At 41.0% G+C, this 23679-nt stretch overlaps 1 protein-coding gene across 2 annotated transcripts in view; it reads right to left on the bottom strand.

The window, feature by feature from the left end:
- The window catches only part of PCNX2 (pecanex 2), a 360390-nt gene that overhangs the window by 296929 nt on the left and 39782 nt on the right, over nt 1–23679 (bottom strand). For both annotated transcript variants that reach the window (XM_049868166.1, XM_049868167.1), the window contains exons 5-8: nt 21686–22984; nt 15071–15218; nt 14792–14937; nt 12884–12977 (exon numbers count right to left, since the gene is read on the bottom strand). In XM_049868166.1, coding sequence (XP_049724123.1) covers nt 12884–12977; nt 14792–14937; nt 15071–15218; nt 21686–22984 — 1687 coding nt within the window. The remainder of the gene's footprint in view (nt 1–12883; nt 12978–14791; nt 14938–15070; nt 15219–21685; nt 22985–23679) is intronic.

Raw genomic sequence — 23679 nt, 5'->3', positions numbered from 1 at the left:
AATGCAGACACTACAATAAGTTAATCACCTTCTGATTTCTACTCTACACATTTCATTATAAAGTTCCTGCCCGGTTTTCGGATCTTTTGCTTTCCTAACTCCCTACGACTCAATTCATAAACACGCAGTGCTTATTCTGTATGAACAGAGTTTAAAATACTTCTACTACACACATACACACATGCACATAAACTTCTCTACATTTTTTAATACAGCTTATAATTTATGATTTCTCAGTTATAGTATCCAATAAAGGCTCCTTTTTTAAAAACCATTTAGGAAACATACGATAACACTAAAAACAAACAAACAAACAAACCCATTGCCATCGAGCCGATTTTGACCAGGTTGAGTAAGTACCTGGAGGGAGTCTGAAAACTTAAAAATCCTCTCTCCCATTACTTGGATGATTGTTCCTTAAACACAATCCTCAGTGGTGCAAACGCTTAATGTGCTCTCCTGCTAATGGAAAGGGTAAAGTTTGAGTCCACCCAGAAGCACCTTGGAAGAAAGGCCTGGTGACCTACTTCCAAAATATCAGCCACTGAAAATCCAGTTCTGCTCTGACACCCACGAGGTTACCAGGAGTTTGGATCTACTCAATGACAACTGTTGAAAATCCAGTTCTGCTCTGACACACACGGGGTTACCAGGAGTATGGATCTACTCAATGACAACTGTTGAAAATCCAGTTCTGCTCTGACACACACGAGGTTACCAGGAGTATGGATCTACTCAATGACAACTGTTGAAAATCCAGTTCTGCTCTGACACACACGGGGTTACCAGGGGTTTGGATCTACTCAATGACAACTGTTGAAAATCCAGTTCTGCTCTGACACACACGGGGTTACCAGGAGTATGGATCTACTCAATGACAACTGTTGGGTTTTCTTTTTTTTTAATCTGTCCCTAACAAATAAAAAGATCAGTTAGATTTGTAAAAACACGTTCATTCAAATTTTTCTGTTTCATACAGCAGCCACTGAGTACTGTACTCCTATCATCTTATAGTTATGTACAATAAGACTGAAAGTGCCTTACAAATTCAGAGAAATCTAAAACTCAGCACATCCAGAACGTCACTAAAAGCAAAAGATCAATCTGACTACATTGTATGTAGGTAATGATTACAAGCAAGCAGGAGATGGATAAGAAATATATGCGTATGTGCCAAAACCTAGACGGTGTACAGCACCCTCTACTGACAACTGAAAGAATCTAGGGATTGACTACCGCATAGGGGGTAACCGTTATTTCACAGCAGCCCTCATCCTGTTGATGCTTCCTGCAAGGAAATAAGAATCACAATGATCGGCTTAACTTTTGCATATTACTTAGCATGTTTGGGACCCCTTGTGGTGAAGTGGTAAAGACAATCCACCTGCTGCTCCTTGGAAACCCTATGAGGCAGTTCTACTCTGTCCTACAGGGCCACTATGAGTCCGAACTGACTGAACGGCAACGGTTTTTTTGTTTTGTTTTTTGGCATGTTTGTGACTGAAAAATAATAATAATAACGAACATTATTTTCTTGCATAAGCCATTTAAAAATCCTATTTAAAAATCTAGGTTTCTCCAAGCCCCCCCCCCCTCCAAAATCTTTTGGATGAGTTTCAGAACTAGGTTTGAATTGGAGCCTTAGTGGTGCAGTGGTTAAGAGCTATGGCTGCTAACCAAAAGGTTGGCAGTTCAAATCCACCAGCCACTCCTTGGAAACACTATGGGGCAGTTCTACTCTGTCCTATAGGGTTGCTAGGAGTTGAACTGACTCCAGGGTAAGGGTAATGGGGTTTTAAAGTTTGAATTATTGTTCTGTTACTTACCATCTGTGACTATATCTGTGAGCATGTTGTTTTCCTACCTAAAATCCTCATCTATAAAATAGGGATGGTATCTCCCTTATGGTTGCTGTTGTGAGAATTAAATAAGACTGTGGGCTTATCATATATCAGGCCCTTAGTAAATGGTCCTTTTTACCTCCTTCTATCAATGCAGGACTTGGCTTTGCTTATTCTCACATTAAATAGGAACATGACTTCTCTGCTTTCACACAAATAATATATTGATTCCAGTTGTCCCTATTAGCAAGAATTGGAGACTGTCTTACCCTCAACTCATACCCTGTCATTGTTATTTTTGGGTGCCATCAAGTCAATTCCAACTCAAAGCAACCCTATAGGAGAGAGTAGAACTGGCCCATAGCAGTTCAAAGGCTGTCAACTTTATAGGAGCAGATCAGCTAATCTTTTCTTTCACGGAGCAGCAGGTGGGTTTCAACCTCCCGGTTAGCAGCCAAGCACTTAACTATAGGGTCACAAGGGCTCCTAACTCACACCTAATCTTCTTTATTTTATAACGACAGAATCAAACAGCATATTAAATTCCCTTGTAATTAACTACTTTTGCAAGAGTTGACTATACAAGGCATGACGATATTAAGAAAGATTATCTTCTGAGACTTACACTTGATACATCCTTGAATGCTGTATCAGAAAGCCTGTATTCTTGTGTGTTTATAGGCTTCCTTTTTGGTCAAAAGGAGACAATCACATGCTTACAGTGAGCACTGCTTACTTAGATTCATGATCTTACTTAGATGTGGCTGTCGGGGGTCCTGATTTTGTAGCTACCATCCATGGGGACCAGCCTACACACTCAAGTTAACAAAGGCTATGATGTCCACAAAACCGTGGACAGGAGTCTTCCTACCAATCCTTGGATAATTTTTAAATCCATCTTCTTTTATTTGTACCTCTTCTCAGATTATCTGCTACCAATTCTCCCTTTTGTTACTATAGACTGTGAGCTGCATAAACATCCAGAATGTCTATGTTTTACTAATGTAAGGCCAGAGATTTTCCTCCTTATTAATAAATTTAATGTGAAAGTGCTAAGTGTCAAGAGGCATTTACCTTCTCTAAAATAGCAATGGAAATGGACACATCCCAAGCCTAAAGTGACTATATTCTGAACTGTAATATAACAATACACAGCACATCTGGTCTTGACTATCCTGCTGTGGTTAACCTAGCTACTTTAGCACAGACGAGTTTATTTAAACTAGATTGAGCTCAGAGCAATAGCAGACATAGTGATTAATGGTGAAAATTATAAAAAGAGCTGCTGCTAGAAGGCAATAGAGATGGAACTGGGGATAGAATGTAGGCTGGGCCAGAGTGGTACCTTCTGTATACACAGAGTCGGGTCTAGAATTGACAGTGAGCAGTGGGGGGTAGGAGGGGACAGGTACTCCCACGTTTTTTTTTTAAGCTTCTAGGGGTAATAAACAATCTAAATGCATGTGTTCCTACTACGTTTTCCCATTGATGTGAGAGAAAATTCCTTGAAATTCATCTTCCCCAGGTAACAAAAATCATAGCCTGTCAGCCTCACAGAGAGAGCTTCTCTTTTTTTGCCAAATTCCTTGATTTTAGGCTTACTCAGGGGAACAGGGACAAGCAGTGCCACACAGAGGGGCAGCCTAGACATGAAAATCATAGCAACACATTTAATATGTTGGACATTTACATAAAGGCAGTGCTGTTTTGAAACAATATCCTGTTACTTAGAATTTTAAAGAGGATTCCTGTTTGAAAGTCTGCAAACAACTTTGATATGAAGCATAGTGTGTCTGCGTGTCTGAGAGAAAGCAGCAGAGTTGGGGGGGGGTGCAGGCAAGGCTTCCAGTGTGGGACTTGACTGCCACCATGTGGCACAGGGGCTGTGGCCATCCAAAAGGAGCTGCAGTGTATAGCAGGGCCTCCTCCCACGAATCCAGAGAAGGTGCCTCAGGGAGCAGAATTCTTCTTATACCTGACCTAGGAAAACTTCTATCCTTACGACTCTGTGTCTGAGTTAAAATTCATTCTCTTTCTCTGATTGGTCTAAGAAAACGAAATAAGGACTACAGTGGAAGGAACACGTAGTAAATATTGGAAAAAGGCAGGGAGGGGAAGGCGCGGAAATTTGGGACAAGAAAAACACTTCAAAAGCAGACCATCAAGTTAGCATCTGCTTCTCACACCTCTACATGATAAATGGCAACAAGACCTCCTGAATATTTTTAAATTTCAAGCGTAAACACACAACTTTCCATTATGCAAGCTGAATAGTGCAGCTATACACATACCCTCAAACATTTGTAATTAAAGTTAAAATTTTCAACCAGTCCTTGACTGTGACGTAGAACTAGGCACATTCATTACTAGGAAAATTCACATTTTATTCTATAGTTGAAGATTTAATTAACTAGTTCAATGCCCCATATTCCTGCCCAACTATTACAAACCAAACCCAAACCAAACCAAACCCATTGCCAATTCATAAGGACCCTACAGAACAGAGTAGAACTGCCCCATGGAGTTTCCAAGGAGTGGCTGAGTGGATTTGAACTGCTGGCCTTTTGGTTTGTAGCCAAGCTCTTAACCACAGCGCCACCAGGGCCCCTATTGCAAACCAGGGGCTGGAGAGGCCTATTTCTTCTGATTAATGTAAAACACAAAGTCTAAGCAAAATGATTATTTCTTGCAGTTTATCGCCTGCTTAATTTCTTTGGAACCATGTATAGAATTAAGCATTGTGGCTTTTGAGGACTTTCCTAGTGTTGATTCCAATAAGTAAGAGAGGCTTTACTGACATACAGGTCAGAGATGCTGACAACGCCAGCCACAAGTAAGGATTCTGAGGAGGTAATGAAGATGAAACACAGAGGTTCAACCTATCTTTGGAGTGTAGTACAGAATGGGTCTAGAGATTTAGGCAGCTTTCAAAAATATGCCTACTGTAGAATCAAAACATAATCTGTTCAATATGCACTGCAATGATTAAAAACTCAAAAGCTGAAAATAAGCGAATCCAGATAAATAAATACATTATTACCACAACTACTCTATTCTTCAATAAAAACTGGTTGAAGTACCATTTGGGGCACAAAAGTCCCCAATAAAAATCCTATAAACTAATTGCTCCAGAAGGGGTCTTCCATTCAGGATGATTACTTTGTCTACTTTATAAATAGCAGGTCCTCAAAATAAATGTAAATACCTACATCTTTCCATCAGATTTCACTGGGGACCCAATTATATGTATTTGGTATGCATTTCCATCAGATGGCTTATGAGACTGGAAAAGTCGGATTAATATTGAAGCATGGTTATATATCTTACAGGATATGCTGATTGGAAGAATTTACAGACAAAAGAAATGCAAATCTTTGCTGAACAAAAACTACCAAGGTTTAATTGCAAGACCTCCAGAGGAATAACAAGAATCCATCCTGCAATGAAAGATTTGGACACAAAACACACTGAATAGCAACTTTCTGGGCAAATTAACCCCCTTTACCCCAGAGCTACTGAATCAATCTTGTGTTCTGGATAATGAAACACTGAAGTGAATTTATCTGTTGAAAGTTTTTCCAAGCAGCAATTTTAAGTCCTGCAATTCAAGCCATAGTTCCCTCAACCTAGTTTCTGGGGAAAACACAACTATATTATATAATGTTATTAAAGGTACCTAAAAAAAAAAAAAAATTTTTTTTTTTTTTCATAGTCATAGACAACTATGGTCCAGCCGGAAAGTGCTGCTTATATTGCCTTGGCAGTCAACAAGAAGTATATAGGTTCCCACAATGACAGTGGGGCCAAGGAGGGAAATTAGTTTCCTCTCCCGGTTTCCTCCATGAGTCCCCAAAGAGATATGGAAGTTACATTACAAACAATTCCCTATTCATACTTGGGAGAAAGGGATATGAAACTGTCACATGGCAACAAGTTTAACAATGACAAGGAGGAATGCCTTTCTTGCCAATAATAAGAATCAGTATTTAATGGCTTAGTTGGAGGCAATCCCAGTCACTGAAATTGTCTTACAGGGAACAGCCTGCTTTTCCAATGTCTTCCATGGTGAATGGCTTAGCAACAACCCCGACTAGGATGCCTTCCCAGTACAAAATCAAAGTTCATGTTTACTATAGGCGAACTCAAAACTTAATGGCATTAAAAGTCAGGAACATAATATTAAAGTACCAAGGACTCTAAAGTTCCTACAGGTGCCATGATGTTGGAACGCAACAGTTCATAAGGAGAGTACAAAGTACATCACGTAAAGTGACTCATAAAAGTGCTAGAGGAAAGGCTTCCACCCGACCAAAAGTCAGAACCTTTTGCTGTTTAAAGTCAAAGTGAAACTTAGCCATTTTCTGACTGCTCTGTCCAGAGAAAATAACAGATAATATTTACTGAGAGTCCTGGTGGCACAGTGGTTAAGTGCTATGACTGTTAACCAGAAGGTCAGCAGTTCGAATCCACCAGCTGCTCCTTGCAAACCCTATGGGGCAGTTCCACTCTGTCCTATAGGGTCGCCATGAGTCGGAATCAACTGGACAACAACAGGTTTGGTTTCGTTTAGAACATTTACCGAGTATTCTCTATTGCAGGTTCTGTTCTAAGCCCAGTATATGCTATCAAATTTATGTTTTTAAGGCAACCCTGTGAATTAATTACTAGTATTACCCTCATCTGTGAATAAGAAAACTATTGCTTAAGTTGCTTAAGCAAATTGTTCAAGGTCAAGCAAAAAGTAAATGAAATATTAGTGCTGTAATTTGAACCCAGGTCAGTCTGAGACTAAAAGTTGTTTATGCAGTGAGGTACTAAACCTCTGATTTCAAGGAAATATGGCCCCCAGTGTCAGACTTTCCATCACACTTGTCTTTCATACGGATATAGAGGATTATTTCCTTGCGAATGAATGGAACACAGGCTAGATAATTTGATTTGAGTCTCCATCCCGTATTTCTATTTGGAGTGGATTAAGGAGAGTCATTTTGCAGGAATTTTTCCCTCAGTTTTCTCGCTTATAGAGAAAGACTACATTTTGTGTTCAAATGTGTTGACAAGGCAAACTGCTAGAACTTCTCTTCCCTCCAGCCATCACAAGGCTGGTGTTATGTTTGTAATCCCACATTAATCAGGTTGTCTTTCTCTGCAAATAGGCCCAGTCATTCCTGCTGCCAACAGAACCAAGTCCTAAACTCCTAACCAGCCCTTCATGGCCCCCATAACTGACTCTTCTCTTCCTCTTCCACTTCTCACCTGCTGTTCCTAAATGCTCACGGTCCAGACCTCCAATGAGGCTATCTTTGTCACTTCCAAGTTTGACTCAATTAAAAATTTATTGCATACCTGATATACAGGGCTAAATGAGGGCTATTGAGTCAGACTAGTCATAAAGCTCCTGGGTGGTGCAGTTAGTGTGTTTGGCTGCTAACCAAATGACTAGTGGTTTGAGTCCACCCATACAGTGCTATCAAGTATAATAGTCCACCCATAGGCACCTTGAAAGGAAGGCCTGGTAATGTACTTCCAAAAAACCAGTCATTGAAAACCCTATTGAGCATAGTTCTACTCTGATATACATGGGGTTGGCGTGAGTCAGAATTGACCCAACAGCAACTGGTAACTGGTAGTCATGGTCACTTTTCTTTAGGATGAAACGGGAGCCTTCCAAAATACATGGAGTACCAGGGAAAATGGGATTAGTGCTCTTTGGCAACAACAGAGATGGATTTATTTTCACTGTAAGGATCAATAAGGGAAAGGAGTATAAAAGAAGCAGACTTTAACCTGAGCTTTGAAAGGTAATCATGTCAAGAGGCAGAGAAGAGTATAGTCGGGCACGCTAGGCAAAGAAGCACAAATGCTTGGGAGGAAGGGCTGAGGCCTGCTAGTGTGGGCCTGGGCAGAGGAGAGAAACAAGAGCATGAAGTGGGTTGGGGCCAGGAGCCTCTCACTGAATACTGCTCAGCAGTGGGGCGCCAGGTAAGGGTGTATCACCCGTGTGACCAGGAGCCTCCCCACAGGAGGCAGCCCGCACAGCACAGGTAAGCCCAGGCTTCAGAGCAGGAGTTGCAAACCTGGAGCCAACAGGCCAGAGCCCACCACACACACGCTATTTGTAGCCTGTGGTAGTTCAAGAAAATTTAAATTAATTGACAACATGGAACAAAATAGGTTTTTAAAGACAAATGTGGATTTCTAGTTCCTTATGAAAAAGAAGGAAAATCTAGTCACCCCAGGCTTACAGTGCTGGCATAAAAAGACTGAAACCAAGCAGCCATTTGTAGATGGGATAAATGCCCCCCAGTTCACCACAGTCGCCGCAACTCTAACCCTATGACACTAGGCCCACTTCACCTACTTATGTCACCTGCCCAGGTCCAAAGAAGTCTGTGTTTGTGACCCCTGCTTGTGTCAGAGGGGAGCAGGGAGGGAAATGTAAATGCCTACCTGCCCTGTACTGACTACGCAAGGTTGAGCAGGTTACTTAATCAGTTTTAGTTTCCTTTTCTAGAAAATGTAGCTAATATCATCTACCTCAGCTCTGTTGTGTAGACAACACTAGATAATTTAACATTTAGCACAGCTCTTAGCAAACTGTAAGTCTTTAAGAAATGATGGCTGCTCCTACCACAACTGGTACAGGACCAGGAACCGCCATACCCTTGCCTACCACAAAGAGACTTGGGAGGCACCCTGGAACACAGGAGTGAAGTGCGAGCTACTTGGCCCTTCCATGTTATGAAATCTGACCTGCTCACATTGCATTCATCAGCTGCATTTTGCTCTGATATCATCCTTTACCTCTTGTGTGAGAGACAGGGATGGCTCCACCACCTCCCCACCTACACACATGGAATGTATGTTAATGCAGGGATTAAAACATTTAAATTGAACCAGCTAGCTTGGTTTTATCCTATTTTACACCTATTTTTCCCTCATAGTATCAATTTGTTACATCACGGATTTCCACAAAAGCCAACACTTATTGCAAATCCAAAGAAATTAGCCTCCCACGAATGGATGACACAGCATTTGATGTTTTGGAGTCTGGGGAGGAGTTTGGGACTACTGGACGATCCGCCACAATCCTATCATACCATAGTTTGCATCCAGAAGATCATATGCTTTTACAAAGGACGGAGCCATTTTTCCAGAGCATGGATTGAGCAGATGGCAGCTTTCCCAGAACTGCCTGGGGAGCTGCTTCAATGTTATAATTTTACTAAGTGAAGTGACTAGAGCTTTGTGTTCATACACCAGACAGGAAGCATAACACATCTACTATGCCCAAATGGATCATCAAATTGCCCCAGTACTCCATAACCAAGTCCCCTCTACTACCCGTCTCAAAGAACAACATTTAAAAGAGTAGACACTGTAGGGAAAATGTACATTCCCAAAGAATATTCTATATATATAAGAGTAAACATGTGTATTATTTTATTTTCTTTTCGGAGCACGAAAAAAAAAGAAGCTACACATGATAATGTGTCACTCTTTCCTAGGACTCTTAAGGCCAACTCCCTGTCAAATAATTTGTGGAAAGAGCTGGTCGCCAAAGACCAAGAACTTGGCATATGAGGCAAATTCATACTGCAGAACATGCTGGAACATGAATATGGAATAGGCTGTGTTCAGGCAATGTTAGAGGCTAGTAGGGATGTCACATAAAGCTTTTTTTCAAGGGGAAAAAGCTTTTACAAAATTTTTCTCTTTAAAGAAGCTTGCAAATTAATTCAGTTGCCCTTTCACAGAGCTGGGAGTTTGTGAGGCATCTACCAGTCCTACTCCAATTTCCCACTGGAAAGCCAGGTCCTTCTCCCCGCTCTCAGAGGGGCCCTACCTACAATTCCAGCTCTGCCTGTGTAAGCAGGCCCATGCTAAGCGTGTCCCTTGGCTCAGGGTACATAACCCAGTCAGAACCAATCAGACACGATGAAACTCTTGCTGGGCTTCATGGGAAAGAAACATGCTGTTCCTGCTGGACTAGGATGAGATGTACGGTCTGGGACTACGACAGCCATTATTTGACTACAAAGATGAGACTGGGAGCAGAGTCAAAACAGGGGAGCGGGGGAGGGATGAAGAATGAGACCTCACAGCCTGATGGCGACATCTGAATCTCTGTACCCAGAAGCTCCTGAAGACAGATATGCCTGAGACCTCTCACTTACATGAACCCAAAACTCCCACTTTCAAGTAGTCCAGTTTGACTTGGGTTTCCGTCATTTGTAACAGAAAGGGGCCTACCCCTTCAATGTCCATGACAAGTGTCTTAGGCTGGGTTCTCAAGAGACGCAAAACCAGTAAAACGCCATCACAACAAGGCAGAGGTAGGAAGGCCTGTTGTTTTGAGACTTTGCACAAAACTACACGGCCTCACGAGCAAGCTCAGCACAAACACGTTCGATATCCCCCAACACCTCAGCAGTGTCACAGCCTGGCCTTCTCTCCAAAAGCTGCTTCACTAAGAGGAAACTCATTGTGGCAAAGCTAAGTCCAGGCAGCTGTAGAAATGGAAGGTAGGCTAAACATAAAAACTATAATGTGGTAAGGAAATGCAGGGGAAATGAGAAAAAGCAAGAGTTGGAGGAAATTTAATAAAAAGTAATTAAGGGGTAAAAGCAAGTTAATAGGTGGCTTTTGGTGAATGAAGAATGGTTTAAAAAAGTGGTGCTTAGAGAAAACTCAATAGGCACTCTCTTTAATCCTTATTTGCACATTGCGTATTTTTCGTTTTTTAAGGCTTTGCCCGTGTGGTCTTATCTTAACTGGCATCAGAGGCAAGTAAGTGCAGTTATTTAAGTAGGGGAAACATGAAGTACATTTACCCAGTAAAACAAGAACAAAGAGAGGCCTGTATTTGCTCTAAATGTAGTTAAAAACACCACAAATTTCAACTGGAGATTGCAAAATAATATGACAGTTTTCAAAGCTGTTTTCTCAAGCAAGTAAGCATTTCATCTGAGAAAGCTGCCATCATAGACAACTAAGCTCATCAGATCATTGCAACACAATATTCTGGGAGGTTGGAGTAGAGATCCCTCCCCTCTCGGGAATCCACTGGCATGGGGACTTTGGATTTTTGGCTGGAGACGGAGGTATTTTGTTTTCTGTTTGCGTTTTATTGGTGGGCGGGGGCCTGAGGAAGATGGGGAAGATAGGAAGGAAAGGTGGGCTACGGAGAGCTGGGTATGTATCCCACAGAAGCAGGGCTGCCTCAGCGCCCAGGTTCAGTGGGGTCTGTGTGACAGGGAGAGACACAGTGCTCACTAGGTGTACCAAACGCTGAGAGCCTGCATGGCAGTGGCAGGAGAATGCCTTGAAAGGTTGGGACTTAGCAGATTTCCACATGGAAGTCTGACTGGAAGGTCAAAGACAGACTCTATTCTAGGCATGTGGGAGGCACTCCTTGAACTTCCCATAAACACCTAGGAAGGAAACTTTGAGCTTGGAAAAGGACACAGGATCATAGGATTTGCAATTATAATGCCTTTTCCACCACCTGTCTGTCAGTTTGTCATCTTATGGTGACCTGCTTGTTGCTATGATGCTGGAAGCTATGCCACCAGTTTTCGTGGAGCTTCCGGATTAAAAAAGCCTAGGGAGAAAGGCCTGGCAATCTACTTCCAAAATTTAGGCAATGAAACCCTACAGATCACAACAGAATGTTGTCTGATATGTTGTTGTTGTTGTGTGCCATCCAGTCGACTCCGATTCATAGCAGCCCTACAGGACAGAGTTGAACTGTCCATAGGGTTTCCCAAGCTGTAATCTTTATGGGAGCTGATTGCTAGGTCTTTTCTTCTGCTGAGCCACTGGTGGGTTCAAACCACCAACCTTTCGGTTAGCAGCTGAGCGTTCAGCCACTGTGGCACCAGGGCTCCTTATTGTCTGATATAGTGCTAGAAAATGAGCCCCTTGGGTTGGAAGGCAGAACACAACAGCCACAACAATGGACTCGAGCATACTAACAATAGTGAAGAGGACTGGGAAACATTTCGTTCTGTTGCGTGTGGGGTCACCATGAGTCACAGCTGACTCCATGGCAACTAACATAAATAACATAACTCCTTTTATACTCTCCAGGTGTGAAGCCTCAGCCATTCCAGTTATCGCACAAAGCCCCCCATAAATCCTCAATGTTACATACAATTCTAAAGCAAGAGATAAAGTTCACTTCTCCATTTAGAGCAGGGAACTGATACACGTTCATCTGGATTCTCTGCAAAGAACCTTTAAACTCAGTATGAACTCAGTCTGCCACGAAGAAGGTCTACAGTTTGCCTAACGTTGCCATTTATTAGTGTATGCTCAGGGTATGCAAGCTAATTTAATATCCATTTAATTAAAATAAGAAACCTATGAGTCGGAATCAACTCGACAGCAATGGGTTTTTTCGTTTTTGGTTTTGGTTTATTCAACACATCCTGAAGTAAAATAAGAATGACGTTTAGATGATCTGTCTATAAACAGCTTACCTTCATTCATGTGAATGAGAGCTAATATCTTTAACCAACCCACTAGGACATGTTTAATGTGTTCTCGAGTGGTCGTCACCATCTTTCGTCAAGTATGAGTATTATCATGCTTATGGAGCCCTGGCGGGACCGTGGTTAAGAGCTGGACTGCTAACCAAAAGGTCGGCAGTTCTAATTTACCAACCACTCCTTGGAAACGCTATGGGGCAGTTCTACTCTGTCCTGTAGGGTCCCTATGAGTCGGAATCATCTCGATGGCAACGGGGTTTGTTTGTTTGTTTGTTTTTTTCTTTTTGGATCATGCTTACATAGGGTTCTTCTCTAATTATACCTACAAATTATGTTCATTTTTGGCAGTGGCTACTATGAAAAGCTTCTTATTCTACAAAGTAGGGTTTTCTTGTTCTTTAACACCAGAACCACAGGCCTTGACAACCTACAAGCTGATTAACACATTCATTCTACACCAGGATCCCTCACTTCATTTTCAGTTCAAGCAAGTTGCATAGCCCCCAGCAATGTAACAACTCCCAAACCTAAAAATAAAGCTCCACTTACCGAGTATTCGAAAACCAGTCATAATTTGACGGCTGATGTTGCAAAGGTCCTTCTTTCTGATTTCCAGATTTTAAATAACAGGATCTAATTTCCCCTATAAAATCAAGAAATTTCAGCAAAGGATGTTATACAATGACTTACATCTGACCATTTTGGCGTATGCTATTTTCAAGGTAGAGGAACTCGTTTTTTTGACCACTTTAATAATTTTAGCTGACAATCTGGGTCCATCCCTTATATTTCTCCACAAAATGTGTATCGTGAGAAGATGAAGAATATCTAAAAGAAGCCTCACTATGGAATTGTTCTTGCCCTACCTCACCGATAATTTGCTTACTTAAGTTTTCATGTTGGTTACTTATTAATTGCTTTGTATTGATTGATTTGTATCTTCTCTACATTCACTTTTTATATATTCTCTTCCTTTTTTGTGTGAGTATTCCCTTCTCGTGTCAATGTGATCTGTGCTGTGCTGTAGCTGGGTGTTTTCTGTACACAGTCCCATCAGAACTGGGTGCACAAAGAGGCTTCACAGACGTGCCATCCCCCACTGACTGTGCAGATGAGCAGTGTCACAGCACCTGAGCAATGAGGTGTCTGGTAATGAGGAAAATTGGCAGCAGAATTAACTTACAGAGTTAAATTAGCTCTTCTAAAGAGGGTTCAGGTATTGAAGTGTAAAAATTAGTTGCTCTTCTAAAAGTCTCTCCCCAAAAATGTTCTCAGGAGTACCTTCTTCAGAGAAACATTACAAATTATAACTATATCCAAAGAAACTTCATGAGGAAAGAGCCCCTCTAGCGGCTTTGATATAAGTGATAATGTTTTTCTTTATAACATAAAAGCCACTCTCATAATAACCATTGTCTTAGTATTTCTACAGATTGAAAAGCACTTAAAACTATAAACTACTGATCTATATATACCAAACCAAAACCAAACCTATTGCCGGCAAGTCAATTCCGACTCATTGCGACTCTACAGGGCAGAGTAGAACTGCCCTACACGATTTCCAAGGCTGTAAATCTTTTACGGAAGCAGGTTGCCACATCATTCTCCCTCAGAGCGGGTGATGGGTTTGAACTGCCAATCTTTTGGTTAGCAGCTGAGTGCTTAACTACTGTGCCACCAGGGCTCTTTCAGGGTAGAGCTGCCCCACAGGGTTTCCAAGGTTGTGATCTTTAATTTTATAACAAGGCAGTGAAACAATACATCAAGGTCAGATTTTCAACCTACAGCCAACAAATATTTATTGGGTGCTGGGCATTGCCCTCCTGAAGTTTACAATTTTTCAAGGGGGAAAATATCATTAATGAAATTTTATAAGTAAATAAGTAATTATAAATATAATAGAATCAAAGAAGGAAAAGAACAGGATATTAAGAGAGTAAAAAGCAGAGGAACCTGATCAAGTCTGGGCAGTCCAGGAAAGGTTTTCCTTTAGAATTGGTATCTGAAGTGCCAGATTTTTACACCAACATTACACGCCTTCTACGTTTGTTTGCCAACAATTCCCTCCCACTGCAAGGTATTTTCATAAGGGCTGCTATGCCAATTTATTTTTACATGTTGCTGTAAAAAAATTAGCATAGCACGCTTAGGAAAATACTCCCTGGTTGGAGGGAGCAGTAGACAAACAAAAGTAGAAGGCACGTGTTATTTGCGTCAAAATACAGTGTGTGTGTGTGTGTGCGTGTGTGTAGTGCATTGCAGGCATATGGACATGGTGTGTGTAAAGTCCCTGAGCCAGGAGGGAGCACAACATTCTCTAAGAACATTCTGTGCACAATCATACAACCAAGTTTTCTTGTTCCAAAGTTTGGTGCTCAGGCTAAGAGACCATAGTGAGTCCTGAGAAAGCTGCCAGCTATCCCCAAAGCCCCTTACTAAAGAGCTTTCAAGACTTACCATGTTCATCAATGAAGACATGCATAGCATCCACAGATATCTCATCTTGCACAGATGTTTCAGGCCCACTGACGACTTGCAAGACGGAACTATCTTGTTGAGAAGTTACCCTGTAGATTATTTGTCTTTGTCTATTGCCCTGGAAACTTAACATATATAAAAGTTTCAAAAACTATTAGGAATTTCTCCTTATCCTCAATAAAACATTAAAAGAAGCAGCCAGTAAATGAGGCGGTCTCACACTTTGCACCAATGGGAAGCTAAGTAAATTATCCTTACAGGGCCGTAATCTTGGCCGGTTCAGTGAACACAGGGCTCGTGTTAGTGTGGTCTTGACTTTGCACATCCAGTTTTCCTTGTCTGGAATTGTGTCCACTGGGCTTTTCACTTTCCAGGATTTCCTCCTTTTTCTCCTGGGAACAGATATCTGAAAAACATTGCTTCTTGTGGGTTAATATAATATTAAATAAGAAAGTACATGTGAAAGCACTTGGAAATAAATTACCAAATCTGAAATAGGCATAGACAGAAATTGTAAATAGAACCAAAAAAAAACTCATGGCCATCAAGTCGATTCTGACTTATAGTGACCCTATAGGACAGAGTAGAACTCCTCCACAGAGTTTCCAAGGTTGTAATCTTTAAGGAAGCAAACTGCCACATCTTTCTCCCATACAGTTGCTGGTGGCCTCAAACCACCAACCTTTCAGTCAGCAGCTGAGCGTTCAACCACTGCACCACCAGCTCCTATGAATTCAGAATGCTTTTCAATAAATTTTCATTATATTAATTATGAAAGTTGTTGTGTCACCTTTCAACTCATAATGACCGTACAGAATCCCTATCAAGACCCGATTATTTTCTGCTTTGAATTTTTTGTCAATACCATGTATTTTCATTAATGGAATGCAGACTGAATCATTGCATTTGTTTGAATTTTTGGTAGGTACTATGGATTTTTTTCTTGCCTCATCCCACCAGTCCTACTCTCTGAATCCAGAAAGACATACGTGTCCTTCTAATTCTTCCCCCTACAGAGTCCAATGGGACATATATGTCCCCAAAAAAACTTAACAAAATCTGTATTTTTTATACCAAAAACATCCACTCAACATCACGTCATATAATACCCTGTAAAAACAGTAACTTGTGGCATACGCCCATTCCTTCCACTTCAAACAGTTATATAAGCCTCTATTTTGCAGCAGCATGCACAAAAACGGGAAAGTTTCCCAAGAAACACGGGAGGCAGAAAGTATTGGTGGACATTTATGCCACCTCATATATCCCAATGGTCATGAAAGGGAAGGACAGAATAGAGCTGACCCAGAGGGTTTCCTAGGCTGTAATGTTTACGGGAGCAGGTCATCGGTCTTTTCTGCAGATCCATGGGTGGGTTTGAACCACTGACCTTTCATTTAGTAGCCAAGCCCTTAACCATTGTACCGCCCAGAAAAAAAGCAAACACATTGTTGTCAAGTTGATTCTGATTCATAGCAACCCTATCGAACAGAGCAGAACTGCCCCACAGAGCTTCCAAGGCTGTGATCTTTACAGAAGCATACCGCCACCTCTGTGTCCTGAGAAGCAGCTGGCAGGCTCAAACTGCCAACTTTTTGATTAGCTACCAAGTGCTTAACCACTGAACCACCAGGGCTCCATTGTGCCACAGGGCTTCCTAATTATGAAAGCACCTAAGTATACTTGAAAACCAGAAGTACTTGTATGTTTGAGACGTGTCTTTATTGCCCTGGAAACATCTACAAACACCATCTATTTTACATACGGAGTCAGGGACTTCCTTGAAGTAACTCCAGTTACCACGGGCTTGCCCAGGTTGGAAATCACCCATTTGGAACACTTAGGCTTGAAAAGTTCATAAGTCACAAATGGACAGCATCAGATAAAACAAAAGTTATATTAACAAACCTGGCTATTGCTACTCTTATGTCAGAGTTTTAGGACCATTTATCATTTCATAATCTTATCAATTTTTCCTTCTCATTCTCCAAATCTATATCTTCAAATGAAAGGTAGAATGGTTCCTTCATGAAGCAAACACATGTTAAGTGTAGCTGATCTTTAACTATACAGCCAACACCGTACAGGTCATAATGAGATACTAAGTCCTCACCCTGAGAATATTTTAAGGTGGATGAGAATTCCAAGATGTATAGATACAGAATGATTTAATAAGGGTCATAGCTTACAACATTATGCAAAATTGAAGATGTTGGTGGACAACCATATATCCCAATGGTTCTTAAAGGGAAGGGCAGAATAGAGCTGCCCCAGAGGGTTTCCTAGGCTGTAATGTTTGTGAGATCAGTCTTTCCTTTATCTAGGACACACCCCATCAGCCACTTTTAAGGTCAAAATGACCATTGTATTATCACGAGCAAGGTACCAGTAGCTACCTTCTTCTGAGTAAATTTTGGGTTCTACAGTTCACCAACATGGGCCTGAGAGAAGGGTACCCCTGAACAGAATGTACTTCTTAGGACTGGACCCTCCCTAGACACACCACTAGGACGGATCTGCCTCAGTGGGTAAAGTTATTAGCTCCCAAGGGGTCTGAATCAAATTATTACATATATAACAAGGCTTTCCAATCTTAGACTTCAAGTAATTAGAGAAACATTGCTGGCTTCTATGTGAGTCCTAAAGACAACCATTTCCAGCACACCTGTGAAACCACTGTTCAAATTTGATCGGTACAAAAATATTTGCATTTCATTTGACAGCTTGCCAAGATGTGTTTTCACATTTTGCAAGAAACACATTTATGAAAAAGCCCTATCATAACAAACAGCATTAGCCAGTGATAATGTCACTTAAAAATCACAGCAAGGCACAGAAAAATAAGATGAAGAAAACAAGCATTCAGAAAGCCCTACCCCTTCATCACTGCATGTGTTTGGATTTATCTGTTCACATCTCTTTATCATGGCTTAGTCTCCCTGTCTCTTAAATGGGTACATTTCATATGTCAGCATATGGACAAGTTTTTTTTCCTTTTCCGTTTAAAAATTTATGGGAATTTTTGTTTATAAAATCAATATATATTCATTGCATATAATTTAAAACTAGAGAAAAGCAAGAGAAAAAAAAATTTAAATCACTCTTTTCCCTGTCATCCTTCACATAAACACTGGAGGCAATTTGCTGTGTATCACACCAGTCTTTTTTCCATTTTACAAAAATGAAATCATAATACAGATGTTGTTTTATGACTATTATATTTATATTAAGGCAATATAAATATACAATGTCATTAGATATTCTTCTACATCATCCAAACATGGTGGTTATATGATATTACATTGATACAGGATAATTTACTTAACTAGCACTATTTTATTGTCATAAATTTAGGATGTTTCAATTTTTCAGTTCTTCAATAAGAAATCTGCATATATCCATGATTATGTTCTTAGAAACTTCTAGAAGTAAAATATCTGCATAAAAATGTATTTTAAAATGTATTTTGATAAATATTTGCATGTGGTTTTCCACAGCTTTGAGCTTTGGGATATTATCAAAGTCTAAGGATAATTCTAAAGCTATTTGTGGAGATGAATGGGGCTAGAAATAAGCATGTGTTGGAGAGAATTGGGAAATCACATATACTTTTTCGATCATGTTAAAGTTCAAGCATTGTTCTATTGTCCTGCAGAAAAAAGATTAGGTAACATTCCTGTGATGGTTAATTCTGTGTGTCAGCTTGGCTATGCTATGGTTCCCTGTAGTTTGGCCAAACACTAGATTAGTTGCTGTTCCATAATGCAATCTAGTGCAATGTAACATAATCCTCTTCCACAATGCACATGAATATAATGTAATCAATCAATCATTTGAAAAAGGAGTTTCCTTAGGGTGTGGTCTGCCTCCAAACTATATATAAATAGAACTTGCACTCTCACCACTCTGTACTCTTTTCATCACCTGACCTATGAATCTTGGGATGTAAGCCAGCAAGTCTCCAGCCTGTCACCTGACCTACAGATTTTGGCTTGCCAAACCCCACAATCATGTGAGCCAATCCCTATGTCTCTTTGTAGATAGGTGGATAGAGATATAAATATGTATATATAGAGAGACATACATATATATGTAATTCTGTTTTTCTAGAGAACCTTGACTAAGACAATTCCCTAGGCTGCTAATATCTTTAAACTGTTACATTGTTTTGTAAATATTCTCCAAAATTGGGTTTTTAGATTACAGTAAACAACAAAATATTCTTTGGTGATCGAGAAGTAAGGCAATATTACCTCTAGGTTAGCTATCTAATCTGTGACCTTTGGCATTAACTGCCTTACAAGAACTAGAAGACTTACTATAGTCCTTTCCTTTCTTCCTTCAATTAAAAACCTCTAGCCAGAGGCATATAATCCATTCCAATGCCTCCCTCCCTGCTTTAACTCCAAGTTCCTGACATCCAAGCCTATTCTCTTCCATAGAAACTCTTAGAGTATCCATATCTCTTTGCATGACACTAGATTTCCAATTTAATACTGTTCGGATTGAACATGGCTGGCTAAAGAATTTAAAAGGATGGGAAACTTAAGTGGACAAGCCAGATAAACTATATATATGGCCTGAGGGGGCAATCGGAATAAAAGGCTTTAGTGCATTAAGTATCAGGACTTTTCATATATTTTCCTGACTTAATCCTCACAATAAATCTATAATATATTACTCCTGTTTTACTGAAGAAACTGTGAGTCAGATGGATTTAAAAACTCATCCAAGCTTACCCAGGTTCCAAAGTCAGAGTTCTGTCCACCATGCACACAGCTTCCCAAGGAGACACAAAGGTGTCCGGATGGGGACTGTCCAATACGGGAGCCTCCAGCCATGTGTGGCTATTTAAATGAACTAATATTCAATAAAACTAAAAATTCAGTTTCTCAGTTTCTATCCACACGTCAAGTACTTAGTAGCTACATGTGGCTAGTGGATACAGTATTAGACAGTAGATATGGGGTATTTCATCACTGCAAAAGGTTCTATTGGACAGTGCTGATCTAGATGCATGAATCTTTATATTGAATAAATGATGAGCACCCAAATCTTGTATCAAAAAGTAATCCTGCTTTCATGACTGCTTATGTTTGTTAGAAGGTTTGACCAAATCTTTCTTGCTCTTAACTAGTTCTATAGGTAAAATCCCAGATACATAGAAATAGTAAATTAGAGAACAGATTCACTTTGTATAATTAAGTATTCAGACTTACTGAATTTAACAGGCCAGGAGGCCTGGTGGCCCAGCAATCAAGCACTCAGCTGCTAACTAAAAGGTTGGCAGTTCGAACCCACTCAGAGGCTCTGAGGGAGAAAGACCTGGAAATCAGCTATGGGGCAGTTTTACTTTGTCACACGGGGTCACTATGGGTGGAAAATCAACTCGATCGCACCTAACAACAAATTTCTGTACATACTAAGTCTCTCTTGAAAAGATAGCAGGATCAATCTGCATGCATGGCACTCCTTTTGGCATTGCTCTTTAAAGAAAAAAGAAAAACCAAAGAGCGAATTTCTCAGGGCCACCAATACAGGAAGCCTCGGCTCCTGGCTGTCCCAGAGAACAGAGTGGCCAGCAGCAATGGAATAATACCAGCACTAAGAAGTGCTATAGCCTACAGCAAAGAAAAGGAGTTACCAAGCACAGCTACGACTTCCAGCAAGCAATCATTCCATATAAACACCATCTCAGCACAGAGAGATGCAGAAATTATGTACTCAAAAATCACAGAAATGTGGAAATTTAAAGATTTTATAAAAACTCTAGTCCAGTAACAATTTTATCCATGAGGAAACTGACAAAAATTGAATCTTCGTATTCATGTAGGCAATACAGTTCAGTTATTATGAGGTTGGGCTGGGAAGCCAGACCGCCTGGGATCAAACCTCAGTTCTGCCACTTACTAGAGATACGAACTTGGGAAAGTTAGTGAAAACCTCTGAGCTTCAGTGTCCTCATGTGTAAAATAGGAATGATAATAACACCCATGACATAAAGTTATGTGAGGAGTTAATGAGTTAATATAAGGATAACTGTACAATGTATCAGTCAACCTGGGGAAACTTTCGACATGAAAAGCAGAGCTCATCCTAGGCAAACCACCCTGTGCGGTCACCCCAGCTAATGTATGCAAAGGGCTTAGAGCAGCGTCTGGCATAAATTAAGAGCTATGTGTTTGTTATTATCATGTTTACAACTTGAAATAATCAAAGAATTCTGCATAGAGAATTTTATAATGGAATGGAATTCAACAGGAAAAGGAGAGTCACTTAACAGAGATCAGCTTTATAACCAGCTTTCCCACAATGCATCTATTATATGAAGGAAGAGACATTTATAGCGAGTTGTCATTGCTGTAGTAAAATATAATGGCTTGTTTCCCTGGTAATAAATATCCTTGCCTTCTAGGGAAGCAAAAAATTCATCACAATGCCTTACGTTCCCTGGTAGAAAAACAAACAAAACCTGTTGCCATGGAGCTGATTCTGACTCCTGGCAACCTCATGTGTTTAAAGAGTAGAGCTGCTCCATAGGATTTTCTTGGCTATAATCTTTACAGAAGCAGATTGTCAGGTCTTTCTTCCGCACACCACTGGGTGGGTGCCAACTGCCAAGCTTTAGGTTAGTCTGCTGCAAACCATTTGTGCCACCCAGGGACCTTCCTGGTAAAGTATCTCACTTTTAATATATGCTCATCACAGAGCTTAGTATTGGCACATTCGTTAAATATGAATTACAAAGCCAAGCAGCAAACAACTGCACAATAACTGCCCTGTTATTTTCAGAATCAAATCACAGAAGGAGAATTAGAAAGAGATTTATTGCCTTCTTCGTGTCATGAGAACAGAACTGCGGTGGACTCGTACCTCCAAGAAGCCTGCTTTCTTTGTTGTGCTCTGTTGAGCCATTCGACTGATTGGCTGCCACTACCTTGGAAGTATTAATTGATTCCAACAGGGAGACAAATTCTAGGAAGTTGGATTCATTCGGTATTTGTCCCTCCTTAGCCTCCAAGTCAGATTTGGAAGTTGGCATTGTTTTCTCTTTATCGTTAGTAATTTCTGCGGCACTCTTACTCAAGAAGACATCGGTCCCACTGTCCACACTGAGGACCCGGGCATGTCTCTTTTCTTGGCTGTTTCTACAAGACGAAGGGTCAAGGTTAGCCTGGCCTTCCCTTCCCCCCACAGATTCGGAGGCCATATTGGGTGTGAGTAGGGGGGTTGCTTCACAGTGATCCCTTGGGGAAGGACTATAGTCTTTTGTGGCATTACCTCCCTCCCCAGATTCGTAGCCAGAGCACTGATTGGAGGACTCCTCCACCATCAGTCTCTCTGGTGCCCTTTCACTCCCATTGCCTTCAGGACAAATAGTGCCTCCTTGCCCATCTTCAGAAAGCTCGAGGGTGATGACAGGAATTCGCATCTGCTCGCCGTTTGGAGGACTGGCTACCCCTTGGGTAGCTGGCTCAGCATCTAACTTTGGACCATTTCTCTCTGTGCTAATCACCTTCAGGTGGAGAGAACTTTCCAAGTCTGTCATGGAGTTTGGTGTACTGCTCATTGTGATGACAATCTTAATCGGCTCATGCAAGCTCAGCGGGTCACCAGGTTGAGAAGTGTCAATCAGGGTAACAGCTACCTCACTATCGGAGTAGTTAACTTCCTCATCCAAGGGAGGATCCACCTGGCAGGAAGTGTCCAGCAGCTCCTCCACCTGTCTGGTAATGACTGTGTTACACTGAGGGCAGCTGCTGCTCAGGCTGTCCTGAGGAGACTTGCTTTGCAGCTGTTCCCTGATGGAGCCCTTGGGATGATGTGTAGGTTCTGGAATCAGGACTGAGTTCTCACTCCCACAGGGATGGAAAGAAACGTCTGTTTCTAGTAAGTCATACTGAGACAAAGACAGGTGCGGCAACTTTGTCAAGGCATCTTTGTCTTCTAGCCTGCCCTCCGATCGGTGGCGGAAAGGGGGCTGCACCTTGCCTCCTCTTCCCTTCACTTTATTACTGAGTAGAGTTTCTGTGGTAACTGGCTTCGTTGGTATTGCTGATGTGGCCATGGTTTCTGGCATGTACACTTTGGAAACTGGCAAGTTTTCCCTTCTGACACATGGTGAGGTAGATGACACGGGTGCTACAGGTTGGTCTTCTGAGAGAATGACGCCTGAAATAAACAACAAATAGCAACTTCATTAGCTTTTGAAATGAATAGTGTCCCAAAGCAAGACCTAATAATAAAAAAACTAAAAATAATACCAACAACAAATGTGATTGGCTATTTATTTTTGTAATATCCTCTCCACTGTGAAACTGTCCCTGAAATGTCAATATTTAATACTTCATTGCTTTCCATAATTCAGGTTTTTAGCTTTTGCTGTTTTGTGGCCTTGGGAGACAGAGTGTGATGGTTTAAACAACATATTTGGGCCTTATAGTCAGAAAGGTTCTGGCTCTGCTATTTACTAGCTATATTACCTAGGTTTTTCAACCTAGTCACCACTGACATTTGGGGCCAGATGAGTCTTCCTGGCTAGGGCTGTCCTGTACATTGTAGGATGTTTAGCAGCATTCTGGCCTCTACCACTAGCCACTATTAACACCCCTACCCCCAGTCGTAATAATCAAAAATGTCTCAAATGTCCTCAGATATTGCCACATGTCCCCTGGGGGCAAAATTCCACAGTTGAGAACCACTTGCTGAACTGGACCCTCACTGTGTACAAAATGGGGTTAATTACACCAATCTCTCATGGTTGCCCTAGGATCTAATAAGAATGTACACATGAAGCGCTAGTACAAGACTGGTGGGGGCATATTAGTGCCTTCTCCCTATGACAATAGTAACCATGCCTCTGATAT

This window comes from Elephas maximus, chromosome 24 (assembly GCF_024166365.1).
Source record: "Elephas maximus indicus isolate mEleMax1 chromosome 24, mEleMax1 primary haplotype, whole genome shotgun sequence".
NCBI classification, from domain to species: Eukaryota; Metazoa; Chordata; class Mammalia; order Proboscidea; family Elephantidae; genus Elephas; species Elephas maximus.
Note: the sequence above shows the minus strand (reverse complement) of the source record. Positions and strands in the feature narration are given on the sequence as shown.